The sequence below is a fragment of the Nasonia vitripennis genome, chromosome 1 (genome assembly GCF_009193385.2).
Source record: "Nasonia vitripennis strain AsymCx chromosome 1, Nvit_psr_1.1, whole genome shotgun sequence".
Taxonomy (NCBI): domain Eukaryota; kingdom Metazoa; phylum Arthropoda; class Insecta; order Hymenoptera; family Pteromalidae; genus Nasonia; species Nasonia vitripennis.
The window spans coordinates 32,699,225-32,713,749 of record NC_045757.1 but is presented as its reverse complement, the minus strand read 5'-3'; the positions used below and the strand labels follow the sequence as shown (position 1 = coordinate 32,713,749).

Below are 14,525 nucleotides of genomic sequence, written 5' to 3'. Positions count from 1 at the left end.
TCTTCTCTTTGTTCGTAATTTTTCGTTTGTCTAAGACGGTATAGAGGATAATTGAGGGGGAAGAAAGCGTTTCGACGGTATAGCCGTGATTTTTATAATAAGATCGCGAGAGGATAACGCGTCGGCGTGAAATTATTTTTTCTATTTTTTTTTTTTTTTTTTCAGCTATATTATACCGAAAAACGCGAAAGAAAGCAAGTTATCTTCCACGGCTAGTTTGAGTGTTATGCTTGCTTCTAGGAATCGCGTTGCGGCACGGTTTTATGTAATTTTGGTTTATTTTATCGTTCTTACTCTGCAAAAATAATTTTGCGTCGGTTCCAAGTTATCTTTTGTTAATTAAAAAATCTTTTCGCATCCATCCGGATCGTTTATCTCTGGAGATGAAGAACGCGGATAGTCGTGTATATGATTGCATAAATCTCCTCCTTCATCTTTTTTCTACAAACTTGTATTTCTCTCTCAGAAATTTAAATGCCAGACGCCCGAAGTGAGGCAGTAAACTAGTGGAAAAAGCGTCTTTTTTATAGACGAGCGTAGAAAGCATAAGGAAAAAGAGAGCAGATGACGCACATTATCGGTCCTGAAGATCAAAGTCTGATGATCTTCCAAGTGTGTTTTTTTAGGTGAATTTAGAGTCTTTGTCTTATTCTGTCTCGCCGTTATCGTTTGGCATATAATATGTCACCTTTTTTCGGTACACGTTTATAAATAAACTAACTATATATATATATATATATATATATATATATATATATATATATATATATATATATATATATATATATATATATATATATAAGTTCATACTTTCAGACTCTTGAGACGAGCTACTCGTTATTATTCAAAGTCGATACAACGTCGCGTCAGTTCTGGATTTCAATAAAAGCGCGTATTATATTCTACGAACTTTTTTCGTCACGTGCGCAAACACATCTTGAGGCCACTTTCACTCAGCGTCGCGCTTCCAGAAACTCATCTTTGTTTGTTCTGCAACGTGCTTTTTAGCCTTTTCCCGCTAATTTCGATCCTGTAATAATATGCCACATACGATATCAGTATCGAGCAATAGCACTAGTAGCTACCATATTATATGAGCCGAAAGGTGTAAAGATCGAGACGTAATAATGTGAAAATAAAAAAAGGCTTATCATATTTTCTCACCATTCATACTGTGGTCTTGTGAAAAAAGAATATAATTTTGTTCGAATTTCAGAGTTAAATAACGATTCGACGAAAAAAAATAATGTCTATCTGACACATGACGAACATACAATAAATCATATGCTCACACGGCGTTAAAATCGCGAACCGCAGATGACGGGAATTCCCTGCACTTACAGTTTCAACAAAATGCGTCATTGTATGTTTTCGCTTACAAGGAACATCTCTGTTCTTTTAGTGAATATGTTATATATTTACTCGGAAGCCTGACCAAAAATGATTTTACGTTCAAGTATTATGCTTCGATATGTTTATAAAACCTCAAACTATACCTATAGCAGGTGTAACAAATATTGATCTTTAATAAAAAGTTGCTATTAATTTGGCTTTTAGTATGAATAAAAAACGCAAATTTTCATATTGGTACAGAGGCGTTGCAAAAATATAAAAAAAATAATATTTAAACGTTTACAGAAGACAAATAAATATCTACATTATTTTTAATTAAGTAGATTTAATTCATCTTGGCGTCTGCTGAGCTCTCGGCTGTAGCAGAACACAAAAATCACCTGGCACATGGCACGTCATATGGTCGTACATAACCTATTATCTCGCTCTCCCACGTCTCAATACACGCGTATATTTCGTCGTATACTTGTAGAACAATAACATTTATAGAATCGCTGCTTTCGATTGATGTGACAGTGAAATGGTTTACAGACGCAAGAAGCATCACAAAGAAAACCTACACATAAAGAAGGCTCACAGGACAAAAAGACGCACGAAGGATCTCGATGAGGTAAGCGATTTCTAACCTATATTACAAGCGCAGTTATACCGCGTGGTCGATTGTTGTTGAGTTAAACCGACTGTTTTTTGCCCCAAGATCGACGCGGATTTGAAGGAGGAAAATGCGATAAAGTTAATAAACCAAGAGGTGGACTTCGACAAGCCAGGAGCGGCCCAGAATTACTGCATTCATTGCGCGTAAGTGATACGCTTTTTTGACAATTGTAAGGCATTCCGTGAGAAAAGGTTTTAACGCGGTTATTGAATTGTTTTAGACGGTATTTCGTCGATCAAAAAGCTCTGCACGACCATTTTAAAACGAAAGTGCACAAGCGACGACTAAAAGCACTGGAGGAAGAGCCGTACACTGTCGAAGATTCAGAGAGAGCTGCGGGAAAAGGTAACTTTGTGCAACCGAAGAAACGCAAGATTGAAACCATAGCCAGTGAAGAGGACATCAACAAAGAAGCTAAAGTTATGAAAGTTGACGATGAGGCTGAATAGATGTTTATGAATATAAGTTATTGATAAATATATATTGTATTTATTTTTGATAAGTGCAAAATGGCAAGTTTTGCAGTGAAACACTTTTGGGCTAGAAATCAGTTGGGCTTGAAAGTATTGAAGCCTGTTATTTTGCCAAAGACTCTGGCAAATCAAAGATCTTACACGTCTGCCTTGTATGTTCCTGGCAACAAAGCTTACAAGAGTTTTGCGTACTTGTTGCCTGAAATAGACTTTGACAATCGTGTTGCTGATATAGAAAAACTTCAGAGGGAACTCAGTCTGCGAGGCTCAGCAATCGATGCAAAGGATTTGCAAAAATCATGGGAGTACTACCAATATGTTCATTCAAACAAGGAGACACTAGAGCAAAAGCACGCCGAACTAACTAATCGTATAAAAGAAATCTATCAAAAGAAAGATCTCTCTGCTGAAGATAAAAATGAAATAGAAGCTCTCATAACTAAAATTAGACTCATAAAGCAAGATATAAAGGTAGTTAGAGAAGCTATTTGGGATCTTCAGGAAACTGTCATCCCAGAGGTTTTAAAATTGCCTAATGAAATTGATCCGCACACTCCATCTGATGCTGCAATTGTTGTTAAAAGCATAGGTGAAAAACGAGATGTACCCGAGGACAAAAGACAGAGTCATCTAGACATTGGAAGACACTTAGGTTTATTGGAGTACAAGAATCCAATTCAATGTTATCTGTGCAACGAGGCAGTAGTCTTTGAACTAGGAGCCTCAGCTGTAGCAAGTAGAATCCTCAACGAAAGTGGTGCTACACGAGTAGCCGGTCCAGATTTTGCTAGGAGTCTCGTTGTTGAAGGAGCTGGCATGGATCACGAAAGTCCCATGGAAACTTTCATCCTGCAAAATATGGATGACATTGAGAAAGACTATTTAATAAACAGATTGCATTTGGTCGGTGGTGCAAGTCTTCCAGCACTGCTTGCCATGTACACAAAACAAGCCATAAAACTGAATAGCTTCCCACTTAAAGTTTTCACCACCGGAAGACAGTACACACCCTTTCCAAGCAGTCCAGCATCTTACGGACTGTTCTCAGTCTGTCAATCGTCAGCCATACAAGCGCTTACACTCGTTCCCAAAAAAGACAACGATAACCACAAAAGCGAGTTGGAAAACCTGGTGGAAACAGCTTCGAAGATTTACGACGAGCTAGACTGCCATTACAGAATCGTGCTCAGATCCGCCAAAGAACTGCGCACAGCGGAGAGCATGAGAGTTTCCTTCGAAATGTGGTCTGCCCACTCGAACCAGTACATAGAAGTTGGACACGTTTCAGCCTGCGGTGACTACTTCAGCAAGAGACTGTCGTTCGCTTATCAGACATCCAAAAGCCACGTGGGCTTCCCAGCCACCATCACGGGAACTCTGCTGTCGGTCCCAAGAGTACTGGGCTGCCTACTAGAGGAGAATCCAGATAAGTTCGTTCTACCAGACAAAGCTGCAGAGTTCTTACACTGAACGTAAAAAAAAATCTCTTTAGTTACATCGACAAAATGTAAATATACGCCACTGTTTTACAATAAAAGGAAAGAAAAATATCTCATACCAAACGCGCGCCAATTATGAATTCCAAGCTCATCGGCCGTATCACAACTATATAGAATATAATAAATCATCGCTATATATTAAGGTAACCGGCGTGCCTATATATTGGATATATTACATAAAAATGCTTTACATAACGTTTCGCCTCGCGCGAGCAAACAATGAACTTATTCCGAAACAACTCGGCGACTTGGCACAATGGGAAATATTCGAAACGCGCATTATAGACGCGCGGCCAAATGAAGGAAAGAGTGACGGATACACCGCAAAGGGGCCAATGAGCCAGTCAACGGCCCATAACGCGCGCCCTATAAACGGTCGTCAATTGCGACATCTGAGCCCATCCTCTTCCGCTGTCTTCACGCAGGTGCAAACGACCTTTTTTTCAATGAAGCGTTATACGCGCGCCTCCCCTTTTTTTACAGTCCTCCTTTGGGAAATACGCTGATTTTTCGGTTGCGCCTATATACTTTGTAGTAGAAAAAAAAAAAAAGAATTTTTTTCCAGGAACCAAAAGTTTCGATTTTACGTAACGATCGAAGTGTGTTGCGAAAATAAAGGCTCGTTAATAAACACACGCGCAGGGAAAAAAAATGATATGAGGCTCTCCCGCTTTCCAAGTTTTTCCCCACGCCTTCATCGCCCGGTATTAGCCTCGTCCTCGCTGGTGTATGCGTTTTCTTTTCTGCGTCGACGACCGTCATCGTCGTTGTCCTGGTTGCAATCGTTTCTTTTTTTCTTCTTTCTTTCATAATCACTTAATTTTCGAGACTTTCGCAAGCGAGACGCGTTGCAGCTTTTGTTAGATTGCGTGCGCTATACTCGCGGATCGAAAGTCTTCCTGTTAACTTCTACGTGACAAAGAGATTTAGAAAGAAAAAAAGGTATCCTCGGTGTAACGGTTATTCAGTGGGTAATCTTTTGTCCGTATCGACAGGATTTCGATTTGTGGAACGATCTTGATGCCATGACCCAATTTCCGTGTTCCTCGTGAGTAGCTGCTCTTTTGACAGGTCTCGCTTGTAATATCGAAAGTTCAACGCCTTCGATTATTTTTACCATTTAAGCTCGTCATACCGACGTTCGTACCCAATACTCACGGGGAATCCCCTAAATCGGTCGCGATTCCACATTCCTCCAAAAGCATAGCATACCGCATTAAAAGTAAGCCACAGAACCTCCTCCAGAATCGAAACTCACTCGAGCGGACGTTTACCTCGTCCCACCCGTGTAAACCGTGCAAAATCTCAGTCACGTAACGACGACGCACCGAGCATCCCGACCGACAACAATGAAAAAAAAGAGGCAGTCGCTCCGCAGCGCACCTATAACCGAAGAAAGAAAAAAAAAGGAGACGGCAGCGACGCCGATGCCCTTGACACGATTTCGAACACGTCATTAAGCGCATTGTCGGATTACGAAAATACGTGGTATATAGCCGCGATCGAGGCATAAGTAAGTAGGCAAGTACACGCGCGCGGGTATAAGTATGTGTAATATATAACGAGTAAAGGAGAGATGCGATGTAATTGCCCTGCAATTTTTTTCTTACGAGAGAGACGCATGACTCCGATATGGATGTTCCCACGCGAAAAGATGCATCGCACGCGTGAATGCACATTATACCAACTCTTCAGGTTTGTTACGTATTACGGGCGCATACGCGTATGAACGGGCGATGTTTTTATTGCTACCGATTACACAATAGATAAATTCGACTTGAAAAACGTTTCACTGATTTTACGCTGGTCGAGAAATTTAAGATAAAGCGAAAGTATGCATCGGTTATATCTTATGTCCTACTCTCCTTTCGATATGAGGACTCAACTTATAGATCGCCGAGTAAACTTATGCCAAGTTACTTTCTCGGTATCTTGGCAGCCACAAATCATCCGAGCGCAGACCTTGTCTTAGCCATCTCTCTAACGCATTCTACTGCAAGCAGATACTTGTACCCAAGACTGACCGGACATCGTATCTATGTGGAAGGAGAGAGAGAGAGAGAGAGAGAGAGAGGCATTGTACATAAGTAACGCAAACTTTGCTTCTGTGTGTTGTAGATAGTTCTTATCGTAAATATTACTGATATTTCAGGCATTGGGTGAATGAACAATCATTGAATTCATGTATAATTGCAATATTTATTCATTTTCTATAGACATAAACAGTATTTAATCAATACTTGACGTTAACTGAGAAACTCGCGCGAGAGCATGTAAAATTAAACAAAAAGATTATTCTTTACGAGTTCATTATAGATTGAAAAAACAAAAACTAAATCGAAATATATTCAGAATTTCAAATATTCTCTTACTTCAAATTTGTAAAACGATTAAAATCGCATCGTCGCGAGTTTCAAAATAGCCGTCGAAGTTATGTTTCATACGTAAATACATGGTATTAATTTGTTACTTATATACTTATATACATATAGTAATAGTCAATATTTCATTTTTTTTCTAAATTACAGCTGTATTTTTACATTATACAATGTGAAATGAAGCGTCGTTGAGACATCTTAAATCGCTGACGACGAACAGAAACAGATAGCTTATATGCTTTTCAGACAACAGACGCCGAAATATATATACTTTTTTTAATATTAAAAACTCACTTTTCCTTACTTTGCCTTATTCGTATATAGCAATGAGATTTAAAAATAATCATCCAGCACACAAAATTGCAACGCTGACAATATAATTGTTAATTTTCTTTAGATATATAAGACACTTTGGTCATTTCCTTTTGTTTTACAATCAAACGTAAAAATCTGTAGCAATTTACTAACTTTTCAATAATCTGCGATATTTCACATCTCTTATATATATGTACATGATCGATTATACTCGAATTTGAAGACACTAATAATTTTATTTCTCTGCTGTGAAACTATTGCGGCTTTGTGAATTTACAAGCAGTGGAAAAACAAAGCTGTGACTTTACATACCAACTTTTGGGAATGATATTCCACGCGTACAGCAATCGCGCGCGGTGAAAGAGGAAACGAAAATCAACCGCATAAAATATGCATAAAACAAAACAATGACGGTCGAGGGAACTTAAAAAAAGGAAAAATGATGCACACTACGCGTCGTTAAATAAGCACTTCGTGCAGAGAACGAGATAGGGGTGAGTTACAATAGAGGTGTCCTGGATCGTCTCCTTTCAAACAACCATGAAAATGTAAAAAAACCACGCTAGTGTCTAAAAAAGTGCTTACTTAAGGAACTGCTCATTTTCGCTTCTACAACAAACGTCGCCTCTACTTTAACTGCTTTTTTCCTTTTTATACATATTTATCGACATAACGCCTTTATATTACATCCTACCGTGTCTATTTCATTTTGCAGTCTTCTCTCTTGCAATTAATTATGCAACTCTCTGTGTACTTAAATTGTAATTTTGTCTCGTTCGATTTGTACTAAAGAAGCCAACAATGTTTAATTTTATAAAATCCATTATAACGCACTCATGATTCACAGCGTTGAAGATACGATTGATTTCTTTTTTCAATAAAATTACTCGGCGAATCTTTCATTATAAACAAGATCCCGATGATCCTTGGCAAGTACAGGATTGAGAACACGGCCTATGCATTTGATACGACTATTGAAACGCTCCCGATCACGCGCTATCTGTTCCCAGGGTCCAGGACGAGCTGCTCTGTATGCAAAGTTCCACTTAATCATCCGATGAACGGTAGGGTTCAGATCAAACTTCACCTGTAATAGACAAAATAAAAAAAGTTTTTATTAACAAATGATTCGAGCATCATAAGATACTTTATTTACCGCGTTAAAGGTTATTCTCGTCGTTTCAACAAAAGCATAGGTATTTAGGAGCGGAATTTAATAGTCTCACAGTGTCCGTTGATTTGATATGCGCAACGACGTGATAAACCCGCAGTATCTAAACAGTTTTATCGGAATTCTTTTTTTAGCATGCGATATTTACACAAATGCTACTGTTCACTGACTTGGGGGAATCACTGAAACGCGTCAATTATTTTCAGCGAATTGAATACATTGCACTGGTCAAACACATACAGGTGGCTCTTATTCGGCTGGCATATAGAATTCTTTGTAAGTAGCACGAAATTTCTTATCTCGAAAGCATGAAGTGTCTAACAGTTTTCAAGGAAAGCTCAAAGCTGTGATGATTCCTATCTTATCGACGTCAGATATAAGTATCGATTGCTGTCATAATCTACAAAGATTTGATATATACTGTGCTTCTCTTTTGACAGTGAAATACTGCATCGGAACAGTATGCAAGTCAATTTGTCGCGACTATTCGGCATGAATTTAAAAATGACGTTAATTACCTTTGTGGGCTGAATGGAATGCACCTCGATATCCGTATCATCTTCGTCTTCCGACTCGCTTTCGGTATCCGTAGCTGTACAACTTTCCTCATCAGTCTCCAAATCTGATTCCGTATTATCCCCATCGCCCTCGAAGACAATGCAGTAACTATCCTCCGAGTCGACAGAGCTCTCGGACATCAACCTAGGTCTGAAGCCTACATCGAAACTGGGATCAATCCCCCCATCTTCATCCAAACAAGGTACCGTAAAGGCAACGCTGACGTTCGTCCAGCCGTGTTTCTTCGAATTCTCAGGCTTCCTCTTCTTGGGCTTGATATCCGCCAAAGTAAAACTGTTCGACGTGCGTCTGTACTGTGTATCCTCGTCTGCGTTATCGAACTGCCCTGGTGAACCAGCAAAATCGCAGACGTCTTGGCCACCGTCGTCGTCGGTGCTCTGGGAGTACTCGAGCTCTTCCCAGTTGTCGATGTCATTCTTGATGTCCTCGCTGCAGTCGTATCTGCTACGCTCCTTTCGATGTCGCTTTTGGCTAACGCCTGAGCGACGCAGCTGCGACTTGGCTCGACCTCGACCTCGACCGTTCGAAACGATATGAACCCGTTTAGGTCGGGGTTTCGGCGAACAGGCGCGCTTCGTAAAAAGCGACGACGGCATCGACTCAGAGGAATCACCTAACTGCAGTATGTCCGTCATGCCGTTGACAACTTTGTTGTAGGCCTGGGTTAGCATCGTACCGACGACAGCTGATTGTTGCGAGCCAGGAGCCTCTTGGGATTGTGATTGTGGAATTTGCTGTTCAGTTTCTTCTGGCGTGGTTTCAGGCTTTTCTAACATGACCGGCTCATCGTCTACTTTTAGCGTGTTACCGAAATTTGTTGCTTTATCTAATTCTGAAAACGAAAGACAATATTACAAATTAGACTTTTTTCTTTGAACTCACTTACTAATGCACCAAGTCTGTGCAAAGTACCTTTTGTATCACTGATTACTGTATAAAAATGCGATTCTAAATCTTCGTCGTTGTAATCGCTCTTATTTACACTATTAACAATTTTTTCGTTCGTAACCGAGTCCGTTTCCACTTTATCAACTTTCTCCAATCCCATCACTTTTTCTTTCATCCCCTCTTTACCTTGAGTCTCATTACAATTCACATACATGCACTTGTACTGTTTCCACCTCTCGTCACTATCGCTGGGATCACTACAACTTAGCTTGACACTATCACCCAGGATTTCGTTAGCGTATAAAATATTTGGCATTGAAATCTCGTCGCTACTGTGCGGCGAGTCCTTGGTCCAGCCGCGGGTGTAGAAACCCAAGGAAGGATCGACCAGTTGGTGATCCTTGCTGCGCTGCCAGGATTTGTAGAAGTCGGTCGACACAACCGTCACAGACAGGGGTGTGTTCATGCTCGACCATTTAGTCAAAAAAGACAATGGGCCACGGTTCAGCAGATGATCGCTCACCAAGCTTGACATGCTGCGGAACATGCTCTGCCAGACCGTCTTTTTCGGTTGGTTTGCCATGTTGTCCACACTCAGCGACTGCTTCGTCGAGTACATTCTGCTATAATTACAAGAAACAATTACTTTTTTACTTTGGCTCTTGTCTTACTTTGACGTTTTAAGCTTCATTGCTTATTGTTCTTATAATAATTTCAAAAGATCAAGCTAACTTTTGCATTTAGTCAATTCTTAGAAGTTGGTAGAAAAAAAAGAAACTACAACTCAAAAAATGTTCTTAATTTCGGTATGTCTTTATCAAAAATTTGAAATTATGTTCATGTTTTTGCAATAAAATACTAAATTTTTCGCATAAAATTTTTATAGTGCAGTAAATCATGTAACAATGAAAAGCTATAAGTTTTGTGAAACAATTTCATATAAATATTCATACGTTTTGGTAAGCATTTGCTTAATCAATATTTTAACTGGTAATTCTGTTGTGTATTGATTTTTTTTTCCAAACAGTTATAGAATAAGAGTTGAAAATAAGTTAAAAATTTCAGTTTAAAAATTAGTCTGATATATTATCAATGAACTTTCACAAGAAAATACTGGCTCAGCAATAATGTTTCAGCAATTTCCTTCTAAATCTCATCATAATGATAATTGTATGTATCAATGTTTGAGACCGAAGACATCGTTATTCCTGGCCAATAAAAGTGTGATAATCTCTGCATGAATAAAGTGATAAATTGAATATTGCAATGGCAAGTTTGTTGAACTGTTTAGATTTAAGAGTATTTCTTATCAAAAGACATTGGTTGATATTTAAATTAGAAAATCATTTCAATATTTTACTCTCAATCTCACGACTTGATATAAAAAATGTGTTCTAGATATTACATCAGCTGCTTATATATGATTCATAACGATATTCCTTAGTTACGTTGTAGTAACTCTATAGCAGGATTGACTCATGATTCTGGTACTGACACAGAATTGAATCCAACAAAAAAATACCTCAACTCACCTATTGTTAAAATTGAAATTTTTTGTATTTTCGTTGAGACTCTCCTTCATGAGCTTGCTCGGAGAATTGAGGTTCTGTGCCGAATACATATTGTTGTACCAGTGAGCCTTAAAGTCTTGTTCACATTCAGGAGAACTGGCGTACATAGCCGTCGAGGACTCCGAGCTTGAACGTGCTGGATGCCTGAAGTCCATCTCTGGAGGACTATACTACTCAGCAGCTTGGTATACTCCCACCACCGTTTCGAAACTTGACTCCACTGCAGTGTGGCACTGCAAGATACAATACAAGTACTTATATTTTTTGCTTACTCAAGATCTTTCTGTCTTATGATAAGAATTTTGTAAGAATGCTGACTGTTCATAGCTAATTGCGATGTAATTTTGAGATTTTGTATAATAAGTCTTAAGTGGTTCCTCATAAATTCTAAATTCCTCATCTGTCAACCATATTTTACTATGATTACATAAATTTATGTGTCTTATCTTAAGTGGCAAACAGAAAATCCGTGCATCGATATTGTCGAATTTTACAAACATAAAGCCAACTGAAGTAAGACACGGTTTGAGGTAATTGTTTTAACTTGTCATGTGTTAAAAGTAAAAAAACTATCCGAATCCAAATGAAATTTATTAAAAAATCTCAACCGCCACCAATTAAAAAACAGTGCCATGACTAAGTATAAAGAAGCAAGTGCAAAGATAAAAAAAAAATGATCTAATGAAAAGTCAACTAATGCACTATCGGTCAACAAGAGCTTCCTCACCGCATCGAATCATGTTCTTTCAAAACAATGCATTCCACTCGTCACGACTTTCTATTGAAACTCCCCAGCAAGAGAGATAACAACGTATTTCCTCCCACTCGCGCTTATCGACTGCATAACCGATCACGTAGTTTAAAAATTAATTTAGATACACATCGAAGCGCTGCGGAGCCGCGTTATGTAACCCTTTCAGCGCGCAACAGCGGCAAAAATCAAAGCGCGTTCGAATTTTCAATTCGGCTGCAGTATATATAGCTATACAAGTCATAATCGAGAGGCGGCGCTGCTATAGGCGTGAAAAGCAATGTACAGCTTAAAATTTCCAGCGAAAATTTCCGTGATGATAAGTGGCGTCTCGGTGCATCTCATTATATGTGTCGAGCGTAAACTCGATCCGCGCGACCGTCTACTATTAATTAACTATCCTAAACGAGATAAGAAGAAGAAAAATGAAATTGAGAAGTTGAAACGTTGTTGGAGGAAAAATTAAAAGTGTACTTCGTGAACAAAAATTCTCGAAAAATAAAAAAATTCAAGTTTGAGTATCTGAATAAAAGAATTGCAAGAATGTGCATCATAATCAGGACGTGAGGCAAAGGACAGTCCGAATCGCGAAACAGAAAACCCCGCGTGAATCAGTGCAATGTTACAATACACGGCATACTCTGTAGTAAAGTGTACAACAGTATATGCGCTTCGGGCGTCTGCTATGGGTGGAGGTATATATACATACGTGCCTGCAAGCAGACGCAACACGTTGACCACCACCGCATCGTTTTCCAACGTCGCATCGTTTTGTTTTCGATCGCCGTTTCTCGCCGCGTCAGTAGCATTTAATATTTGCGTTCTATATAGGTATCAATTAGATGATAGAAGGAGACGATTGCTTGCGGTTAAGACATGTTGCCTGATGGAGCAGTCATACTGCGTTGTTTATGTTGAATGCAATCGGAGAACTGGCTTATTTTATAATGAAAACTCAGGTTTCATCGTTAGGCAATAGATTTAACCCTTTTTGTTTATTACTTGCGATTATAATAATATTGTTTGTTTTTAGAACGATATATTATTTTTAGTTTATTTATTATTGCCAGTTCCTTGCGAAATTAGTTCGGATGAGTTTTTCGAAAAAAAAGGTGATAACCTATTACGATTCGCATAGCTACGCCTGTTTAGAAAGTAAACTCTGATGTAACCAAATTATGAATTTTCGAACAGCTTGAAAATTTTGAAGCTACAAGGAAATCCAGAAGAAACTGCTTAATCACAAAGCAATTATATTCGTTCGCGCGACTCGCATATATAACAACGTCCGCTCATTTTCGTAAACTACACAAACGACGAATTCTCCCAAATCTAATCAACATTCCTCGAAACAAAACAAAAATCGAGCGAACTTGAATTCACAGCAGTTCCAAACAAAAGAAGAATGCGCAAGAGGCGCCAAGCACGTGCAAAAAAAATATCTCTCTTTTACGTAAACAAAGCAGCTATAGGTATACTCATGAGCTGTATAAGTACTAGGTAGCACACTTTCCAGCCGATCTGCCTTAAACCAGACCAGCCTATAAACCAAAAATCCCAACGAAACCAATGGATAATCTATGTTTACAGGACGTCCGCGTATCCTAGCAGAAGCGTCCGCTACTCGCACACCTGATCCGAGAGAAGCAAAAAAACCGTGGAGGGGAATTCCACGGCTCCATCATCTCTAAAACGTGCAACGTGATTCATTTTAGCGCGAAAACGAGCGTGCGAGCATGGCTGCTAGAGAGAGAGAGAGAGGGAGAGAGAGAGAGGGAGAGAGAGAGAGAGAGACAGAGAGACTCCCAGTGTTCAGCTGCTGTCTTACGAAAAGCCCCTCCACGCTCGATATCTATCTATACACAGGCACGAAAAAAGATAGAAACTTACGACAAGGACGGCCTTTGCGTGCGTGACGATGTCTTCTAAAACCGCAATGCTGCTGAGCTCTGGCTTGGATAAAGGCACGGGACAATTTGGCTGTAATTGTGCAGCTAGACTTTCTCGTCGTTGTCGAGGCGTTGTTCCAGCAGGCGAGCAAAATAACTTGGTTCTTGGATGAAATTTTCTTAGCTTCGTCGTTCAACAGAGCAATTGTAGATTTCTTATTTCCAGCTGATAATCCGTAAGATTCCATTGTAGCAGTGCGCATTATACTGAGTTAAACTTTCGGCGGTTAGCACGAGAAACAGACGTAACACTTTTGTGACTTCGTTGTTCTTTCAAGCGGCCATTTTCAGAGAATGAGGGGATCGTTCGCTCCACTCCGCAGTCCGCGCCACTGCTCTCCCCACCTCTGCTCTGCGCCAACGATACAATCTCTCCGTCTTTCTCGCACTATAGTGTCGACTGCGTCTGAGTGACGTCGTTCTCGATGAATCGAGAAATACAGCGTTGCCGGATCTACGGCATCGTTAGCGCGTTTGTTTACAGCTACGAAGGGGATCTATTTTTAAGCTCGATACTTTCGTCAATTTTCATTATTTTCACGCCTCGACGAGCTATTAGCGGCGATCGGCTCTGGCTTATATATATATATATTTAAATATATTTAATTTGCGGCCTAATTTTGGACGTGGGTGAGGGTATTTTTGAATTTGGCGCGCTTTGTTGCAGGGGCTCTTCGATTGAAGAAATAGGTACTTTCTTCTGGAAAATATGGGAAAATTTTGTAATAATGCGTCTATTGTTGATGGCTTATCGTGCAAACGTCATTTCCTTTGCAGATGCGTTCTGAATGGGAGCTTTGTGAATGCTTTGCTCGACTGAATAGAGCCAATTTTATCTGTAAAACAAGCATAAGAGATCATGGAATAGCTTGTACGAATTTCAGTAGGAATTTTAACGACTATATAAGTAATATGGGAGTAAAAACAAGTTAAAAAATCTTGA

The 14,525-nt window shown here is 39.4% G+C and overlaps 3 protein-coding genes across 4 annotated transcripts; 2 read left to right on the top strand and 1 right to left on the bottom strand.

Annotated features, from left to right (window-relative positions):
* The first annotated feature begins 1,729 nt into the window (after window positions 1-1,729).
* On the top strand, window positions 1,730-4,043 carry LOC100113588 (serine--tRNA synthetase-like protein Slimp). The gene is made up of 3 exons (XM_003423849.5): window positions 1,730-1,963; window positions 2,051-2,151; window positions 2,229-4,043. Exon 3 carries the CDS (start codon window positions 2,518-2,520, stop codon window positions 3,949-3,951), a length of 1,434 nt encoding a protein of 477 aa, XP_003423897.1. The 5' UTR covers window positions 1,730-1,963; window positions 2,051-2,151; window positions 2,229-2,517; the 3' UTR covers window positions 3,952-4,043.
* On the top strand, window positions 1,874-2,457 carry LOC103317865 (zinc finger protein 593 homolog). The gene is made up of 3 exons (XM_008217809.1): window positions 1,874-1,963; window positions 2,051-2,151; window positions 2,229-2,457. The coding sequence occupies exons 1-3, from the start codon at window positions 1,874-1,876 to the stop codon at window positions 2,455-2,457; spliced, it is 420 nt and encodes a 139-aa protein (XP_008216031.1).
* Window positions 4,044-6,159: 2,116 nt separating the features above from the next.
* On the bottom strand, window positions 6,160-13,966 carry LOC100679548. Of its 2 annotated transcripts, none has more exons than XM_031933657.2 (5): window positions 13,524-13,966; window positions 10,844-11,115; window positions 9,336-9,934; window positions 8,363-9,255; window positions 6,160-7,760 (listed from the first exon to the last, which is right to left on the bottom strand). In XM_031933657.2, exons 2-5 carry the CDS (start codon window positions 11,035-11,037, stop codon window positions 7,557-7,559), a joined length of 1,890 nt encoding a protein of 629 aa, XP_031789517.1. In that variant the 5' UTR covers window positions 11,038-11,115; window positions 13,524-13,966; the 3' UTR covers window positions 6,160-7,556. The 2 variants fall into 2 exon arrangements, with proteins under 2 accessions (XP_031789517.1, XP_008215188.1); XM_008216966.3 differs by having other exon boundaries at window positions 9,336-9,931; window positions 13,524-13,957.
* Between the last annotated feature and the right edge of the window lie 559 nt (window positions 13,967-14,525).